Genomic DNA, 20979 nt, shown 5'->3' with positions numbered 1-20979 from the left:
AGACTTGCAAGACCAGGGTTCGAATCTCCACTCAGCCATGAAACTCACTGGGTGACCCTGGTCCAGCAGTGTCTCTCAACAAGGTGGTTATGGGGATAAAATGGGGAGAAGAGAACCACCCATAGTGCCTTGAGCCACTTGGGAGGGGCCCCCTGGGATACAAAGAACTTTTTTTTAATAAAAAAGATATATTTAGGAATACTGACCACATGTTGAACCTAACTAATCTGCAAGAACTGCGTGTACAAGAAATACTGTGGATTGTGTCAGAAGTGCAAAGAGGATTCATATCTTAGCTGCCTACATAGAAGGTTGAAACAAAATTAAAAATTCCTTCCAGTAGCACCTTAGAGACCAACTAAGTTTGTTATTGGTATGAGCTTTTGTGTGCATGCACACTTCTTCAGAGAAGGTTGTTTTTCCTACCCCTGCAAATGTTCCCTACTGCCCCTCCCCCAACACTCTCTCTACCCCCCCCCCAAGCCCATTCATTCAAACTTTCCCCCCTTTGTAAGTGGTTCTGACTATTAACACAATTCTATTGAAAGGTGGCTCCCATTGTATGCCAGCCCTTGCGCTTCAAATTGCTGTCACCATGGGGAGGGAAAGCCAAGCAGGGCAATTAAAGACCGCAAACAGCTTCTCAAGAGGAAGGGAGGGTCCTGAGGCTTAAACTCTGGGGTCCTGAAGCCCTTCAGAAAGCACCAACAAGAAGTTATCAGGCAGCACCACAAACTGAGACAACAAAATTGAAACAGCAAAATTGCTGATAATCTACAGAGAAGAGAATCAGCATCCTAACAAGGGGAAACTTTTGAAAATCATCTCCCCCCATTTGCACTCCAATGACAAGCCAGCCAGCAAATCAAAACAAAAGGTGCAGTTGAAAAATGTGTATCAGTGCTGATGGAGCGCATATACACGGATAAAAGAAATGGCTTTTGGCCTCAGCGTTAAGAAAGCTGAATTTACAAAAGCGTGATTTAAATACAAAGTGAAGGAGGCACATGTACAATTGGACTTTGCCCAGAAGGAACACATCTAATAACCCAAATGGCATGCCTTTGCACATTTTGAATGGAAATACACTCTGTTTTCAAGAAATGTTCTAGGGTCTTCTGGAGAACTCCATTTATTAAGCCTCCTCAGATGGCTTCGGTGGTTCCCTCCCACACTAACAATCCCTGGATAATAATAATAATAATAATAATAATAATAATAATAATAATAATATAATCCCACCTTTCCCCCCAGAACTATGACTCAAGGTGGCTTGCAACAATTGAAACAAACACTGATAAAACTCAAAAAGGTAGTAGTTAGAAAGCAATGACAGGAAGTGTCACAGGTTATCACCACTGGGGAAGCTAAGATAAAGGGCATAATATGGGACAACTCCTGAATGGCAAACAGGTTTTGAGGAGGGGGGAAAGGCTCTCACACAGAAAACTAAAATAAAGACTTAAAAGTGCCATGGGAGGAATTCAATGCTGCGTGAGTGAACATCTGCTCACACAATGGGACTTCAGTTTCCTCTCATCTCCCCCTGCAGCCCCCCCCCCCATGTGCCCTGCAAATTGGCTCCAGAGACACCCAACACACCAGGAGAAGATTTTGAAGGCACACAGAGGAGCAGGATAGGGGCAAAGGAAAGCAGAAGCCTGTCCCCTCGGCTCACAGACAATGTCGAATACAACCTTACGACTTGAAATTTGCATTTATACAAATTTTCACAAGCACATAAATGTGGGTGCAACACTATACCTAGTAAGGTATCGTTTGGCTACCATGAAAGGAATACTGCTGAGTATGTTTTACTTATCAGCATTCTCATTCAAATAACAGTGACATGTATACCTATTATTATGTATGCTATTGAGCCACAGCTGCACACTTAAGCTGTAATCAAAACCAGACACCCTAGGAACAAGTTTAACTCACACAAGTTACTGATGTATTCTTGTTTAATTAAACCCAGTGTCTGAAAGATCTGAAGTGTGCCATTCTCAGTTTTCACTGCAATCTCTCAGAAAATTGAGGATTTGCAGAAATTCTAGTGTTCTCAGCACTTTGTGTCGCCTTCTTGGGGGGGGGGGGGGGACCCTCCCATTTTTTAAACTTCGCTGCCAGGAGATTAAAGGAAGATTAGTAGCAATTTGTAGCTGAAGATCAGAGGCAGGAGACCACTGTTGTGCGTTATGTGTCCTGCTGGTGGACTCCCCATAGGCATCTATGAGAACAGGATGCTCTGGACTAAATGGGCCTTTGGGTTGAACACAACAGTAATGTCTTCTACTCCCTGGTGGTTACACCCACTATTCATGCCTTCCCTCTAAAATCTGAGGCCACGGGGGTATTCAAAGCTCTCTGAATGCAACCAAGGAAAAACAAAAAGGGTTGTGTCTAAACAACTTCTGTGAGCAGTGCTCTGCTGATTCCCCCCAACCTTCTACAGCAGATTTGGGGGGTGATTCCTGGTGGGAGGAAGTCCCACCCAATAATTTGGTTGGTTGCAACTTCAAGTCAGCTTCACCCGTAGTCCGCTCTCTAGCTCTCTCTCTTCCATGGCTCCAGAGGCGAAATTAAGCCCCCAACTTTGAGGAAGAAAGAATCCTGTGAAAATCAGAAGCTGCCCCACTGAACTAAGAGCAGCATCCGTCCACTTACATCAGGCATAGGCAAACTCAACCCTCCAGATGTTTTGAGACTACAATTCCCATCATCCCTGACCACTGGTCCTGTTAGCTAGGGATGATGGGAGTTGTAGTCTCAAAATATCTAGAGGGCCGAGTTTGCCTATGCCTGAGTTACACCATCATCTGAGGGTCTTCATTGTGATCTGAGAGATCTGGAGGGTGGCAACCTGAGAACAGGCCTTTTCTGTAGTGGCTCCCCACTTATGGATGCTCTCCCCAGGGAGGCTCACCTGGTACCTTCATTACATATCTTAAGGCACCAGGCAAAAACATTTCTCTATAATCAGGCAGTAACATTCTAGGGCAGGGGTCAGCAACCTTTTTCAGTTATGGGCCGGTCCACCGCCCTCAGACCATGTGGTGGGCCGGACTATATTTTTTGGGGGGAAATGAACGAATTCCTATGCCCCACAAATAACCCAGACATGCATTTTAAATAAAAGCACACATTCTACTCATGTAAAAACACGCTGATTCCTGGACTGTCCGCGGGCCGGATTTAGAAGGCGATTGGGCCGGATCTGGCCTTAAGTTGCCTACCCCGTTCTACGGCCTTTGAAATGTGTTTGTGGGAGGGGGGTTATTAGTTGATGTTTGCTTCATTAACTATTTTGTGTTCTCGTTTTGTATTCTTATGTTGTGAACCACCCTGGGATCTTCGGGTGATGGGAAGTATACAATTTTAATAAATAAAATAATAAATAATGGGCAAGCCCATAGCTCACTCACACACCAAGCCCACCACACAAATTCAGACATGTTCGCCTCTGATTGTGTGAATGGCTCCCATATGAACAACAAACACAGTTCCCCCATGCTGGGGGCAGGGGAGTCTGAAAGGTCCTGAAGAGCTTAGTACCTCAGGCGGGGCGGAGGTGTGTAAATTCAATCTTAAGAACATGTCCTGAGGAAACAAATCTCTTTGAACACAGTGGGGCTCTGTCCCTGAGTAAACATGTTTAGGGCCAGACTGCAAAGCCTTTCAATTGAGAAGAGGCAAGAATCCCTGTGAGTCGCAAAACACTACAAATTACGAAGAAGAATATACGGCCGAGGCATTCTAATAGGAGCAGAGCCAGATATGGAACAACGGACAATAAGGGCGGCAGGTTCAGAGAGCCTGCTGAAGGGAGTTAGCTGATCAATGCTAAAATTAAAGAGGCGGGAAATGTTTTCGGTGGGAAGCAGGGATGAGAGTACAGAGGAGAACAGAAATCCTTATGCTCTCCCTCAGTCATGCTGAGCTATGCAACAAGCTGGCCTTTGGAGATTACAGCTCATTCTCAGTTCCATTCCATTTGTTCAGCGATACTGAATAGGATTTAGGGGTATGAAGCCATAATGGCCAAGCTTGAGTGAGCTGCCTACACACACACACACACACACACACACACACACACACTTCTTTACGAGGGTCAACTTTGGCATTTTGTTTTCCCTCAAGTCCACCACCCCACCCCACCCCGCCGCAACAAAAAAGAGAGACATTTTCCAATTTAGGGCTTGTAAAAGTATTTCATCAGGGGCACAAAGCAGACTGTCTAAGCACCTCCTGGCAGCACCAGTTATCCTGAGCTCCGCTAATTACTAAGAAGTTCTTTAAAATGTTTTTGGAAGGCTCCTCCATCTCCAAGAATACATGTCACGTCTTAATCAAGAGAAACCGCTAACAGAGTGTAATCCACAGAAGTCCACGCCATAATAATAAAATGTTCGCTTTTTTAAAGGCGCCCAAGACTCTGTTTCCGCTGCAAGAGACAAAGCATGCCCCCCCCCGAAAAACACTAACTGTTCAGCAAGTGTCACTTGAAATGTTTATTCCAAAAACACACACACAAACAAAAACTGGAGAGCTGGAATCAAAGAGCCATGAATTAGGCCAGGGGGTTCCAAAACTGTGGTCTGTGGATATGTGTCTATGTGATGTGTCTGTGGATTTGTGGTTGAAGATGGGAAGCAGCAACCCCAAGGCATCGACACTTCATGTTGACTGTCTTTTTTATTGCTTTATTTGCTTATTATATTTTATCTGAAGCTGCTACAGTTTGATTTCATAGTGCAACACAATTAAATTCAACACTGAAGAAAAAATGAAGCAATAAAAATACAATTAAAAATCATATTGCATTTAGCGCAACACATTACATTTGCTAAAACAGGCAGAAAAGAAAAATCATTAAGTGGTCTGCCAAGACCCTCATAAATTTTCAAGTGGTCTATGGGGGCAAAAGTTTGGGGATCACTGATTTAGGCTGAGCATTTAATGATATGCTTTGTTGTCGACTGCTCTGTTCATTTCAATGAGTACTTCTATTTTATGTGTTCATATAAACCAACAAAAACTTCAACCCAAACTATCAAGTGGTTTACTAGCAATGTATTTAGGTCAGCAGATAATCAACAGTTATATTTTTAAGGCAAAAATACATTAACTGCTTTCTATATTCCATGCTTATCCTGACCTCCCCTCAAAGCATAGGCAAACTCGGCCCTTCAGATGTTTTGGGATCATCCCTAGCTAACAGGACCAGAGGTCAGGGATGATGGGAGTTGTAGTCCCAAAACATCTGCAGGGCTGAGTTTGTCTATGCCTGCTATACACAGCCCTCTGCTTGCAACCATTTTATCTTCACAACATCCCTGTAAGGTAGGGCGTGATTGAGCGAACAGAACTTTCTCGCCCAAGATCTCATTTAAATATTTGTATACTGCTTTTCCAAAGGGCTAAATTCAATGTGTGTTATATTCCTGGTAGATCCACTGAAATTAGTGTACTTATTTATTTCAGTCAGCCTACTCTGAATAAGTGGGGGGTGGGGGAATAATGACATCACCAGAAAGCAGAAATGTGGAATCTATAGTCCTGATTTGCCCTGACTCTTGGCTGTTTTCAAAACAGTTTAAACGGGTCACCCAGTGAGTTTCTCAGCTGAATAAGGATTTGAACCCAAGTCTCCTTAGTGTTAACACATTCACTACACTAAAAAACACACCACTTTAATCTGCAAAGAGCTTTTAAACAGTCCATAAACACCTTTCATGCACTCACACCAATTCTGAAGAGATTACAGTATACAGTTGGAAAATGACTTAATGCATATAGTTAGACATCTCATATCTCGTTTTCTGACTTCAACAGGATAGGGATATTTTGTCTGTTTTAAGCTGACCGCTGAGCAACACTCAGGAATGTAACATTTATTACCTGCATTCAGTTAACACGGAGGTGTAATGTCTCTGGACACATGAATGAGTGTGTATACACACACTTCTCGCACAAACATCAGCAGCTACAAGGATCACATCATTTCATCCATACTGCTTTAAATTTTCACAGGGGATCATTTTTTTCAACAGGACTTAAGGGTCTGTTATACATTGCCACAATCTGATATCTCCAACAGAGATTAGGTAGAAGCCAATTTAATCGAGGTGGGAGGTTTGCAAGGAACAGGTAGAAAGGAGAAGCAATTTGGGCTGACAGCCTCAGTTTTCTTTGCTCCTGCTCTGGATGACAATTTAGGAGGGAAGTAAGAGCATGGCAGCCTGAAAATTATCAAGCATATAGAAGAATAAGCCTTGCTAAAGAAGAATCAACATGGCCCCAGCAAAGGTTAAGTCTTGTCTCACTAATCTTGCAGTGCTTAGATGTGTCAACAAGTATGTGGAAACAATGATCCAGAAGACTTTACCTGAACTTTCAAAAAGCTTTTGCCTGAGCAAAAAAAAAAAAAAAGAGGTCAAGTCCTCTTACGAATCACTAACAGGTTAAAGAACAGGAAACCGGAGATAGGAATACATGATCAGTTCTCTTAACAGAGGGAAGAAAGACATGGGGTTCTCCAAGCAACTGTATTAGGACCAGTGCTTGTTAACTTATCCATAAATGATATGGAGTTTGGGGTGAGTCACGTTTGCCAATGAAACCCAATTATTTAGGATGATAAAAGAAAAAGGAATTGCAATGGGCTCCAAAACTGGAGAAATGGGCATTAAAATGGCAAATGCAGTCCAATGCCAGTATACATCAATGCACATTGTTTCTAAGGACACATATATACACTGATGGGATCTGAGCTTTATGGCAACTGACCAGGAAAAATATATCGGAGTCATGGTAGAAAACCTCAACCCAGTGAATGGAAGTTCTGAAAAAAGTTCTCATGGTAAAGATCATTTGGAAAGGATCTAATATAAAGCTACCAGCACCTAAATGCCTTGAATATATTCATCTATGGTACAACCACACTTTGAATACAGCACTGCATGTAGTTCCGGTCTCCACCTCTCAAAACAGGATGCTGTAGAGCTGGAAAAAAGGCAACCATTATTCTGGTAGGGCTGGAGCAACTCCTTTCTGAGGAAAGGTGTTCAGGGACTTTTAGTTTGGAGGGGCAGGTGAACAGGGTTGGGGAGAAGTACATACAAAATAATGTATGTGTGGAGAAAGTGGGCAGTTTTCCTCCCTCTCCCAATAATACTAACAAGAACATGGATAGAGTGGTTTTTTTATTAGTTAAAAACTGGAGTCATTCAGCAAATGTGAATGGTGGGAGATTCAGGAAGCAGTTCTTTTGCAAGGAACCTGAGTTAAAACGTAAGGAATTTGCTACCACAAGCCAACTTCAAAAAGCAGAAAAGACAAATTCATGGTGGCTGCGATATCAGAGGCATGCTGCACCTGACCTGAAGACCTGTTGCTGAGGAGCAGCAACAGGAGACAAATTCTGCTTGCAGTCTTCCTCAGAGGCTCCTGGCTGGCCACTATGAGGAATGAGAATACAGGACTGGAAGGCTGGCGCTTGTCTTATGTTTTAATCCTATGCGCACAAAATCAGAAGTGTTGTTGTGAGACCCATGAGGTGCAACCAGACTACCAACGGACCAGCTTCGAAATCTTTCCCACTGAGTCTCTCTCTTCCCTTCCTCCATTTTGGGGAAGAAGTTAAACTCTCACAGCAATTCTATCAACCTTAAGTGTGCAAGAGAAAGGGAAAGGGTTTTATGGCTTTAAATTTTTTAAAAAGAGAGAGGGGGGGGGGCTTGCCAGGCCTGTAATTCCCATTTTGACGTTCTCCACACTTTGCACCTGGCATCTGCTGGCAGCAAGCGTTCGGTTTCCTATACTCTTGCAGACATTTTTTTTTAACCGCGGATAATGTTCTCAAGTAAATCACACTTCAGACGTTTTATATCTTTTGTTGCCTATCTGAGCTTCAAAGCCAGGCACCAAGAAATTGTGGGCAGGCAAAAGGAGGTGGGGAGCCTCAGATTGCATGCTAGGTTTAAGATCTTCCACTACCTTGCAACACACACACACACACACACACACACACACGAGCTGTGGCCTCTCCTCCACAACCACACACAATGATACTCGGTTTTTCAAAACCACACGGGAGTTTGAGTGCAAAGCAAATTACACAGAGAGCAGTTAAGAGTTCAAATAAATAATCTTATATAACCACTGTCACACACCGCACTGAAAGGAGGACACAGTTCAGTCTCATGTGCAGAGTTCCAGTTCCCTGTAGGCTCTTTTAAACAAAATACATTTCCCTGCACATGCTAGTGCCAGAGGTTATTGCATTATATTTCACGCCCCACAAGGCAAATCAATATGTGTAATATGCACACACACACACAATCCTTAAACTCTCTAGGAGGTCTTGGCAACACCACAACAACCAAGCAAGTTCATAAGATATGATACTAACACTGAAACCGTTTGCTACTATTTACAAAACATAAAAACGTCCAAGTTAATTCTGTAGCTGTCACGAGCCTGCCGTGAGACTATTTGTTTAAAGTATTACTAGCAGCCTTTCAGGGATGGGGATGTTTTCTTGTATACATTTTAACTGCATTTATAGGAAATTTTATAGTGCTGATACACATCTCAAGCTGCTGCTATCTGCCCTGAGCTGAAGGGCAGGGTGGGTTAGAAATTCAGTAAATAAACAAAGCCAATCTTCCATTCACAAAGTGTGGACTTTCAAACAGTGAAACGTTGTGCTTGTTTACTCAGAAGTAATTCCCATCAAGTTTAATGGTGCTTGTTCCCTAGTAGTAGATGTGCTTAGGACTGCACAGGAGGGTTTAGGCTCTCAAGAACGGCCCTCCTTGAAAAGTTAAGAAGCATGGCCAAAAAAAGAAAGGGTGCCCCTCTCCCAATCGTGCCATGAGATTTTAAAGAAACCTATATCCAAACATTGTCCCAAAGACCTAAACACACACACACCCGACTTACACAAGGAGTGAAAGCACTGAAGATGGGAAACTCTGGCCTGGTTGCTTAAAAGTTTTCCTGTATTTTGAAGCAGGGGAGGGGGCAGAAAGGAGATCAGGATCTACAGGTCCATAGATCTACAGGTCCAACTGTAGAGTTGGAAGGGACCCCAAGGATCCAATCCCCTGCAATGCAGGAATATGCAGTTGTCTTCCATACAGTCACACCTTGGGTTACAGACGCTTTGGGTTGTGCGATTTCGGGTTGCGCACCGCGCTGAACCCGGAAGTACCGGAACGGGTTACTTCCGGGTTTCGGCGCTTGCACATGCGCAGAAGCGCTAAATCGTGCTTTGCACGTGAGTGGCGAATCGCAACCCGCGCATGCGCAGATGTGGCGCTGCGGGTTGTGAACATGCTTCCCACACGGATCACGTTCACAACCCAAGCGTCCACTGTACAGGGATCGATTCAAACCTGCAGCCATGGCATTATCTGGCCCACACTCTAATCAGTAGAGATCTGCAAGGGTTCCAGACTCCCAAGTGTTGAGCAACAGCACACAGTAAAATGACTTTTTCCGCACCGAAAATTAGGTTGCTGAAAACAAGAAAGCAAAGCAGGAACGGACCATTGTGTAGAAAGAACATGCAATAAGCTCAGTTCTGCTACCAGTATTGGAAACTAGTTCCTAGGCTCTAAAGTATGCTCAGAAAGGCACCATGTTTCTCCTAACAGTCTATAAGTGGTCTCTTGCAAGTGTGAACGGTGACAAGGATATGTTGCGATCTGCCACAACAAGAGGGAAAATAAAGCTCTAACGAAAATCTATTTGAGAGAAGGTAATGTCATGGCAAAATCCATCTCAGGGATGCGATACCCCTGGCAGTGACTAGCTTTTAAAACAACTGAAATTGTTCAACTTGAGTTGGAAACAAAACAGACGAAAGATACTTTTTCCTTCTTCTTCTGGTCCTAACTTCTCCTCAAGAGAAGTGAGAGATCATATTTATCTTCTCTCAGCCGAGGTGCTGATGAAATTTCATAGAAGAAAAGAGAATTCAAACATATTGACTGATTTTTAAGGGTAGCCATTGTAGTGCCTCCTCTCCCCCACCTTGTTGCTTGTACTCTGGGCTCCCATTCATCCCCGTTCAGTGTGCCAAAGATCAGGAAAGAGGTATAGATCAAAACGTCTGAAGAGCACCATGTTGGATACCCCAGTTTAGTGTTTCACAGGCAATTCAGTTTTAGTCTTAGTCTTTTAGTCTTAGAAATCACAACACTTCATAATTCAATTTTTTTTAAAGCTCTTGTTACCTGATCTCATGGCACTATTTTCTAAAATGGCCAAGACCCAAAATTTACTAATTTCTAGTGAAGATTTCTAGCAACAAAACTAGCATTAGTACAGCCACATATCAATAGTTTTAGAATAAATCACATACAACTATTCCAAGGAAACAACATTCTACGATTTTCTTTTTTTTAAGACTAAGGATTTTCGTGGGTTTAGAGTTCACTTTTGTCAAAACGCATGGAATGGACTCTAGAGAGTTCCTTAAATGTTTCGTGCATTCAACAAAGAGCACTCTAGCCCACAAAAGCATAAACTTCAATCAGTAAGTTGGTCTTCTCTTCAAGATGCTACAGGACTCTTGACCGGTATTGCTACAACAGCTTGCACAGATATCCAGAAAATTAACAGAAGAGTTATAAATTGCTCTTGATACTTAGCATGGCAGCTACAGTACGGTCCCTAACTGTGACCCATATAGGAGTTATTATGAACATGGTATGAATACTGAAAGAAACAAAATCTAAGGAGCTTCACCCTTCATGTGGTACAATAATTATTACCACTGTAAAGCTTAATCGAATGAACATTCAGTATTATTATTATTATTATTATTAAATTATTATTCAACATCGGTGGTGATATCATCACCAGTGCTGCAATTACTGTTAAAATGAAGCTGGCATATATGACAAGCAAGAGAAGTGTCATTGAGATGTCCTCTTATGGTAGCATATGAGCTGCCCTAAACCGAACAGCTTCTTAACAGTGCAGGTTTCCAGATGTGAAATCCTTCCAAAAAAACAAGTATGGCGGATTATAGGAATTAGGGTAAAGTAATGATCAGCTAGTAATCACATTTGTGCTTCACACACTCAAAAGATCAACAACTTGCAGCTCTGCAGCAGCAAAGTTTAAACATATGATATACTCCAGAGTTTCACACGTCTGTAAAGCACGGTTGTAAATAACTTAAGATAGCGATATAATTATGGTGGCGGTAAATAAATTGTACTCCAGAGGCTGACAGCTAAATTATAATGACATCAATCTGAATTAAACATTCACACTGACACAGCACTAAGCAGACCACAATTGAATGTTTATCTTCCCTATCTCAGAGGGAGAATTTAGCCTACATTACAACCTATGAAACACAGAATTCTAGTCAAGGCTTTGAATTGAAGATAGGGGTGTTAGTACCTCAGCTACCACTCTCTTTTCTGATACAAACAGAACCTATTAGCATTTTCAGGTCTCTTTCAGCACAAAACCCCTAATGGCACAATATTGCCCATCTTTAATTCCAGTCCTCCATATGTACAATGGCAGACGCTTTGTAATATTTGGGTACACGATACGTATACACAGATGTTTAGGTTGCTGCATAATGTGATGGCCAATAAAATGAACTTATCCAAATTCTCGTCCAGAGGCTACCTATATGTTTCATTCCAGATTTAAACATACCCTATTCCATAAAGCTAACGCTGACATTTCTCGTACAATGTGTGTTAAACTACTCTAACATATTTAAGTAGAGTACCATACTTGACTTGTGTCTACTTTTAACTCATGTTGCTCTTTGCTAAAAAAAACCTCTTTAACCTGCAACATGCAGCAGCGACTGGAACATAGGAAGAATGAGTTTTCCTGATACCATCTTAAAAACAGCAACAGTAATACTTTTCATCTAAGAAACCAATATAGCTATACGTTTTATGAATAACACCTATATACAGGTAACCTTTTGCTACACTCCCACTTTCTGACTGGATAAAGTGTGATGCTATTATTAGGTTTCAAACCACAGGTTGTAAACTTAAACACATTTAGTTTCAAGTAAAACTCCCTTTGCTGGAGTCAAAGGGAAATAATCCCAAATGTGAAGATTTATCAGGATCTGAACGCAAGTGCTATTGAAACTCACAAAGAGTCAGGCACCAACCACAGGCTTGTTTATCCATATTTTAATACCTTAACCTCAAATTGGCCACATGGGCCCCAATTCTGAAGAAAACATGATTCAATCACTTAATAACTAATAAGAGGAGAGTCTTGTGAAACTGTTCTAACAGATAACAAGGGCCTAGTGTGCAGCAACCAGGGGCGATTGGCCTACATCTGCTAACCATTTTGACTTCTTTTTTTTCCTCCAAAAGTTGATCATGTTAAGTTTTCCCCACTTTGGGGTGCAGCTATTAATTCCTTAGAAACACAAGGAAGTGGGTCGAACAAGTAGTAAGATTATTCTTTGTCCTGAAGAGGCAAACAGCAACCTTTTATTCACAGCCCCTCCAACTTTCACCACTGAATTAGAGGTGAAACATGAGATATGTAATCTCACACAGAGCTGGAAGAAAGGGGGGGGGGAGTTTTCAAGAACTAGTTCTAAATGTCTGCAGGAAAACATAGGCAATTTTTAAATTAAAAAAACCCCCACATATCTCAGATATTGAGATCATACACATACACCCAACACCAATACACCACAGCAGCTATTTACATAGTGGTGATAGACACCATCATAGTTCTTGAGGATCTGTTTTACTCTTATAACACCCTTGGCAAGCCTTAACTACCTGATCTTGTGCATAATAAAGACTCTTAACAGTAAAATCCTATCAATGTTTACTTGAAAGGGCCTTACTTGCTACTGTGTGTGTGTGTGTGTGTGCGCGCGCGCGCGCGCCTGTGTTTAAGAATGAAACCTTAGAGTCCCCATTCTTTAGGTCTCCAAAGTCCCACATAGGTGTTTGAATCATCTAAGAAGGGGACTATTAAATCAAACTCTTTTATATTCCATGGCAAGAGTAAATGCTTCGTAAGTCAGTAAAAGTTCTTTTTTTTAAAAAGAGTTCTGAAAATCTTCAGCCTGTCATCCACTTTTATGTTCAGCTCCACTACTGATCTGATTCTTAAGGGCTAGCACCCGTGCCACACTACAGACATTTCTAAGCCTAAATGAAAATGAGTCATATAGGGACTTCTACACAGTAAACACAACCCTTCTTCCCCACACCTTTGCAACACACAGTGAGAACACTGTCAACATCTTCAGTGACAACAATAGTTTTAAAAACTGCAAGTTTGCAGGCTGGTGTCCCAAAAAGTTGATCTGGTTAATTAAGAAGGACCTGGAGGTCCCGCAGCCTGGATGGCAAAGTTTCACACACAAAAACACAACACCCCCCCCCAAAAAAAACCCCTTTAAATGATCAGAATTTGAAGCTTTCCCTTTAAAAGGCCGAACATCTCATTCTGCAGAACATCCCTAACTACAAGGGGAATGAGTAGCCTCTATTCCCACCGGGATCTTTCCACAAGGATATGAGAACTCTCTACCCCCAAAGGGATCTCCCAGGAGTTAGTTGCTCGGCAACCGGTTACAATTAGATCTCTCAATAAAGGGAAGACGGAATATTACATTAATCACAGACTGCAGTGAAGAAAAGGGTTAGGAACTGGCCTTCAGCGAAGACTATGAAGGAGGTTGGGAGGTTTGACTAGTAAAGAAATAAAAGGCACAAGAAAGCAGTATACTCCATTCAGAACTTTTGACTTCGCAGGCGGGAGACTTACAAATATACTGCCCAGGTAGGCAGCACCTCGGGAACCTCTTCCAACCCCCGGTTGCTGCAGTCCACACGATCACCGCTACACGTGCAGTTCACGTCGCAGGCCTGCCGCTCCGAGCAGCAGCCGAACCCCACCAATGTTTGGGAGAGGATGAAGAAGGTCCAAAAGGCATCTGAAAAGAGCAGGGACCCCCACTTTCCCCATCCCGGCAGCGCCATTTTGTATCCTGGATGGAGGGGGGGTAGGAATAAGAGGCCAGAAGCGCAGAGTTGGTGGTATCCCACCAACTAAAAAATAATAAGAAGAAAGTAATAAAGACAGAAAGGAAAAGTCAAGGAAGTGCCAACAACTCGTCACTGCCGTTCAGCCCAGATCTCTTTTGCACCAAGTCTCTAGGCCTCCAGCGACATTTACTAGTCAGACCATGGCAGCTCCAAGTGAGGCTGCAGCTGCAGCTGCAACTCCTGAAGTTTCTCCGAGGGCCGGTCTGGAGTTCGCTCGTCGGGGGGCCAGCAGCCCAGAACCGGCTCATCCAGAGAGCTGAATTTCAGTGCCACTAAGAGAGAGGGAGAGGAAGCGAGGCAGGATGGAGCCTCCCGAGCTCTTGGCACCAGCGCCAAACTTTAAAAGTCTTCCTCTTCCTTCTCAGCGATCGCCACTCGCGCAATAAATAAGGGTCCGGATCCTGCTGCTGGAAAAGGCAGGGGTGGCGCGCGGGGAGGGAATAACAGAGTCCTGCGCCCCGTCCCACAGGCGGGCGCCTTGTTGCTGCTGCTGCTGTTGCAAAGAAAGAGGCTCGGCGTCCCCCAGAAAAGTCCCTCCGCCTCCTTCTCCTTCCCCCCCGCTGCAGATTCCGCCTCGCCTCCGCTTCCCGGGAAGTGTCTCAGAGCTGCAAGGGGCGAGCCGGCGAGGAGGGCTGCATCGCCTGCTGCTCGAGCGGGGCCGATTCCTTGCTCTCCCCTCTTCCTTCTCCCGGGGATCAGACACCTTTTCCCAGGAACCGGGATGGATGGGTGGGAGGGAAGCGGTGCTTTATCTCCGCCTCCGCAACTTTCTCCTCTTGGGCTTTTTCCCTGGCCGCCCCCCTCCTCTTCCTCCTCCCCCCTCCCGACACCTCCCACTCCCGCCTACCCTGAGCCAGCAGCCCTTAGCGCCCACACGGAGCGCTGCCAGCCGCGATCCTCTCGGGGCGCCCCCGCAGCCTGCCAGCCACCATCTCTCCCTCTCTTTCTCGCCTTCCCTTCCACTTTCCAGCGCCCCCTCCCCGCACCGCACCGCAAGCGTCGCTTCCCCGACTCAAACCCACGTTGGGCACATTGCAACACGTTCCATCCCCCCTCCTCCTCTTCCAAGCCGCCCGCCTCTCGCTCCGCATTGGCTGCCCCGCGTTCCACGGCGCGCCCGCCCGCTTCCCGATTGGACAGGAGGCCCTCCCCTCTCCGCCCCACCACCCGCGCGCCGCCTTTCGGATACACAACGTTCCATTGAGGTTGGCAGGCCGTCAATCAGAAGCGAGCAGGTCCCGCCTCCCTTTCCCACCCAAGGTGTGAAAGCGGGAGGCTCCCGCTTCGGCAGCAGCCGCGCGCGTCTTAAAGGGGAAGAGCGCGCGCGAGAGAGAGCTGGAAAGAGTCGCTCCTTTTCTCCGCGCTTTCGCCTGCTGCTGCTGCTGCTGCCCGAGGATCTCCCTTCCTGGCCCTTCAGTGGGAAGAGCCGGGCTGCTAGTAGGAGGACCGCGCTCCCCCCCCCGCCCCACACTCCTAAGGCACGCTAAAAGCTTGTAGGGCAACGATGCTAAGAGCCAGCAAAGGCTGTGGGGCGGCGCGCGCTCTGGGGCTGCTTTGGAGCGAGCCGCGTGTTGCTCAGCAGAAGCGCGCAAGGGGAGGAGGGTTGCGCGGCAGCGGAGTGCAGTTGGCCAAGGGGCTGGGATCATAAATGTCAACCTTCCCTCTTTTTTTGCGGGAAATTCCCTTATTCCAGCGCCGTTTCCCGCTGCTATCCCGGATTGTTAGATATCCCGTAGACTGTCCCCGGGACAGGTGAGGCTGCTGATCCCTTATTTTCAAATCTGAAAGTTGACAGCTATGGCTGGGATCCCTTCCTAGCCTTGCCTAACCCGCTCCCCGCTGCTGATTCCCCATTCCAGGGGTGCCAACTTAAATAAAATATTGGTTGGGAGGGGGACGACAGGTAAGCCCTGTCCCGCATATTTGATCAAAGGATGCCATCAAATGGTTAGTGTTTTAATTTCGAAGGGCAGGATCATAGGGGGGGTAGGTTTGAATAAGATATTCAGGGGTTGCAGGTAAGCCCCGCCCTGCATACTAGATCACATGGCGTGGCGCAAGCACACTACTTCAATGGCAGTGCCCATCAACTTTGGGGGACCCGACCCCCTTAAAAGTTTTGAAGACCCCTTAGCCCCTAGAAGTTGGCTCCTATGCCGCACTCTTTCACTGTGCGCCTCCGAAGGTAGTAAGGGCTAGAGGGGGTGAGGGCCGAGGGAAAAATCAGTAGCGTATCTACACTTTTCTTCTTCTTCGGCATATTGTAACTAATGGTCCATTGCTCTTTCGTGTCACCCAGAATCTGAAGCATCCTCGCTGTGCCTAACAAGTGGGCTGGCCCTGTTTTGTAGATGGAGTCAGTAAGAGCACCACCCTCCTTGGCCAACAGGTAGTGGGTCGCGCCATGGCCAGACCTAGATGACCTAGGTACCTATGGCAGCAGGCCCAATCTAAACGCCCTAACTGGTGGGACTTAGGCCAGGGGCTTGATGAGCAGATATTGATGGATGGCTGGGTAGATGGGCAGTCGTTGCTATACGCTATAGAGATGACATTCTCAACACTCCATCACAGGTCAGTCACAACAAGAATGAGTTGTAGTCATTGAGGTCTGGGTTATCCCTATGTGGCATTTAAAGAGAAGACAACACCCCTTGTGTTTTCCAATACTGTATGTGTTGGGCTCTGTGCCTGAGAATATTCATGCAATGGATGCAAACAATGGGCATCAGATCAGCCTTAAGCACCATCTGGAGGAAAGAAAGCTTCCTTTTCATTTCCCACTGCACATCTGATCCTGACAAGCACTTATGCGCAGGCTGCAACCTTTTGCCCACACAGAGAATCCCAATGAAATTACAATTAGGTTATACAATATATTCACTTCTCAGATCAGGCTCCACATATTATTGGCTTTTGGGCTAGCCCCGTTCGCAGTTATTTATCTGTGTTTTTAATATATGGGCAAATGCCTGGCTTTTTAGCTCAAAGGCTGAAAGTTCCAGGTTGGGTTAGGATGGTCACCTAGAATGACCAGAATGTGTAGCCTCCACAGCCACCTGTGAAGAAGATACTCAACAGGCATGCAGCTTTTCCTGGCACAAAGGTGTTTTGATTTGAAGGGCTGCCCCTGCTGAATTTCAGCACTGAGATCCCAGCACAAGGTTCTTTTCTACTAATGGTGCTGGTAATATTATTTCCCCCCAGAAATGCTTTTAATTGCTTGTTCTTAGCAGTTTTTATTGATAATTTTAACAACAACAACAACAACAACAACAGTTTGATTATTTGGATGCGGGTGGCGCTGTGGGTTAAACCACTGAGCCTAGAACTTGCCGATCAGAAGGTCGGCGGTTCGAATCCCCGCGACGGGGTGAGCTCCCGTTGCTCGGTCCCAGCTCCTGCCAACCTAGCAGTTCGAAAGCACGTCAAAGTGCAAGTAGATAAATAGGTACCGCTCCGGCGGGAAGGTAAACGGCTTTTCCGTGCGCTGCTCTGGTTCGCCAGAAGTGGCTTAGTCCTGCTGGCCACATGACCTGGAAGCTGTACGCCAGCTCCCTCGGCCAGTAAAGCGAGATGAGCACCGCAACCCCAGAGTCGGCCACGACAGGACCTAATGGTCAGGGGTCCCTTTACCTTTGCCGATGCTGCCCATCTGACATTTAAATCAGTTGGTATATACATTTTGTTAATTAAAAAAAAAAAATGTAGAGAGGGCATTTCTGCCTGTTCTGAAATGCAGCAGAAGTATTATCTTGAATTGTGCTCATGCACACTGAATCTTGAATGTGTGCACAGTAAAAGTAATGTCTCCTATGTAAAGTGACAGGGCTTCCTTGCTCAGTGGACACCTGCCAGATTCATGGTATCCAAAATCTGTATCAAGACATCAGTGGTATTCAAGCAGCCTGCCTGCATTCAGGGCAGATGTCATACATAGGATGTGTAGCAAAAATGAGTAGAATTCTCCTGCTCATTCATACTTAACATTTACTTGTGTATAAAAAAAAAATACTGTAAAAAACAAAAAACATTTACTTGTGTCACACTGTCCTAGCAGCCATTGTCTTCATTCTGGCAACCAAGCTTAGGCACACATGTTTGACTGATGAGTCCCAGCCATCAGCTGAAAACCACTGATGTCAAACACTGCTTCTGTCTTTTAAAACTTATTTTAACTTTTAAAAATTGCAAACCCATATGTCAAATTTCCTAATGGCTCCATTCAGTGAAATAATAACACTCTTATGATTTTGGCTCTGAAACCATCTTCAGTGGTTAGTTTGCCATGAATTGGGTGGAGCCCAGAGTATTTTTGTTTTAAAAAAATTAGTGTTGTACTGAAAAAAGTCAGGGTGGCAAAAGGGTCTTGGGTCTTGGCAAGGGACCCAGTCAAACATTAAGTAATGTCTACTCTTCATACCCACTTAGGGAAGTGTGGCTACTCTGACAACATTAACTCCCATTATTTTTAGCATAGAAATGAGGACACTGATAATTTGGAGGGGTTTGTAGGAGGCTAAATGACAATTAGCAGCCAAGGAGCATAGAGTTGGAAACACATGCATTTCTAACTTAAAATGTGTCGATTTAAGCAAGTAAGCTGGTGCTCAGATACTGGATATGTGCAAAGTCAGGTGATTCTTTTTCCATCTCAAGACCTTGGCAAACAGTCAAGCAATCTGTCTTTGGTGCTAGTGTTTTACCTACGGGCCACACACACAGTGGAGGATGCTTCCAAGCCAAAACCAACAGCGAGTTTTCTGGGATTTTTGCCTTTTGCACCGTGTGAAAGGCACTGCACCACCTGTGCTCCAAACCCGTCAGCGTCAAGACCATTTAATTGGCTGCCTCGTCCTCCCTGATGGTTTGGCCTCTGCTGCTTTGGCTTGTCCCCCCACTCTACATTTCTCTCAGGGGGCTTGGCTGGCAGGTTCTGGCCTGTGTATACTCAGGGTCTCACATTGACCGTATTATTTGGGATCAGGAAGGAGGTGTTCCCCCCCCCTTTTTTTTCACCCTCGGAATATATTGGCTGTCACACGTGGCTTTTTCCAGAAAAAGCCAGGGAGGTCCAGTGGAAAGAGCATTAGATTTTGATTCAAGCTGCAATGTGGGTATTGGTTCTGTGGGTAGCTTTTGTACAAGGCTTTTCCAAAGAAGAAGAAGAAGAAGAAGAAGAAGAAGAAGAAGAAGAAGAAGAAGAAGAAGAAGAAGAAGCAGCAGCAGCAGCAGCAGCAGGGGTGTCATAATGCCATCTGCTTTGCACAAGGTTTAGTCCTCAGCATCTCCTGGCAGGGCTGGGAATTATTCTGTCTGAAACCCTGGAGACAATACTGAGATAGATAAACCCTTTGGCCCTACCATTAGTTAGTGAAGAAGAAGAAGAGTTTGGATTTGATATCCCACTTTATCACTACCCAAAGGAGTCTCAAAGCGTCTAACATTCTCCTTTCCCTTCCTCCCCCACAACAAACACTCTGTGAGGTGAGTGGGGCTGAGAGACTTCAGAGAAGTGTGACTGGCCCAAGGTCACCCAGCAGCTGCATGTGGAGGAGCGGGGATGCGAACCCGGTTCACCAGATTTCGAGTCCACCGCTATTAACCACTACACCACATTGCCTCAGGCAGCATTGCCTGCTAGGGACAGCAGCAGCCTCCCTGCTCTTTTTTCTGAGCCCTCAAGCCGTTCCCCTCAATTAGAGACTAGATATGTGTTCCATAGTCCTGCCACACACACTCTAAGCCAGCCTTCTGTCCTCAGGTACTTAGGAAAACACTGTCCTGTTGTCAGAGTGGAAGTAAGATGCAACAGCCAGGCCAGCCAGCTTCCATAAATGGAAAGGAAGAGGCACCATCCTGTCCTGTGTCTCAGGAAGCAAAATCTTGGGCTGGCCCCGTTCCTAATAATGAAACACCTCATTGGGGGGTTTTCTGGTCCTTGGTACCACAATTTAAGAAGAATATTGACAAGCTAGAACATGTGCAGAGGAGAGTAAGATGATTGGGGTCTGGAAACCAAGCCTTATGAGGAACGGTTGAGGGAGCTGGGTATGTTTAGCCTGGAAAAGAGGTGACTGAGGAGATAGGATAGCCATCTCAGGCTGGCACGTGGAGGATGGAGCAAGCTGGTTTTCTCCTGTTCCAGGGGGTAGGACCTGAACCTATGGACCCAGCCGATTCAAGAATTCTGACTAAACAGCAGGAAGAACTTTCTGGAGGTAAGAGCTGTTTGACAGTGGAACAGACTCCCTCGGGAGGTGGTGGACTCTCCTTCCTTGGAGGTTTTTAAGCAGATGTTGGATGGCCATCTGTCATGGATGCTTTAGTTGACATTCCTGCGTTGCATTGAGTTGGACCAGATGAACCCCAGGGTCCCTTCCAACTGTGCAGTTCTGTATTTCTATAAAAGATTGCAAAATGAGGTACCACTCAACACATGAACCAATTAAGTAGAAATATTAGAATTGTGTTCCTTCCCCCAATCTCTCAGGCATACTTTCCCTCCAAATTAATAGCAAAGGCACTCTTAATTTTACACCCCGAATGTTTATTCATTCTCAAATAACAGCTCCCGTGTTTCTGTGTAAGGGTTCATGTACACCACTGATGAAGTTCCTTTGGCCCTTCAGATGTTACTGGACTACAGTTCCCATAATTCCTGATGCCCCAACATCACCTTCAGAGTATTCTACCTCCAGCTGGGCAACAAAGGATTGTTTCTTTAGCCTAGTCTCAGAAGATTACTCAGGTTGTAGATCTTCCTCTTTTTATCCCTGAATGTCTGGGTTCTGTTCCCATGACACACGACAAAAAAAGAGAGAGAGAGATGCTTATTGCATCAATGCATTGCATTGGCAGACTTACCCAGGAACCACTTAAAACAAATTACTTG

The 20979-nt window shown here is 45.0% G+C and overlaps 1 protein-coding gene across 1 annotated transcript in view; it reads right to left on the bottom strand.

Annotated features, from left to right (window-relative positions):
- Window positions 1-14909, bottom strand: part of LRIG1 (leucine rich repeats and immunoglobulin like domains 1) — a 122910-nt gene extending 108001 nt beyond the window's left edge. Inside the window, exon 1 of the mRNA XM_028719454.2 lies at window positions 13804-14909. Within this exon, the coding sequence (XP_028575287.2) occupies window positions 13804-14018 (215 nt within the window). The 5' untranslated portion in view covers window positions 14019-14909. The remainder of the gene's footprint in view (window positions 1-13803) is intronic.
- Between the last annotated feature and the right edge of the window lie 6070 nt (window positions 14910-20979).

Source organism: Podarcis muralis, chromosome 2 (assembly GCF_964188315.1).
Source record: "Podarcis muralis chromosome 2, rPodMur119.hap1.1, whole genome shotgun sequence".
In the NCBI taxonomy this organism is placed as follows: domain Eukaryota; kingdom Metazoa; phylum Chordata; class Lepidosauria; order Squamata; family Lacertidae; genus Podarcis; species Podarcis muralis.
This window is presented reverse-complemented; position numbering and strand designations above follow the sequence as displayed.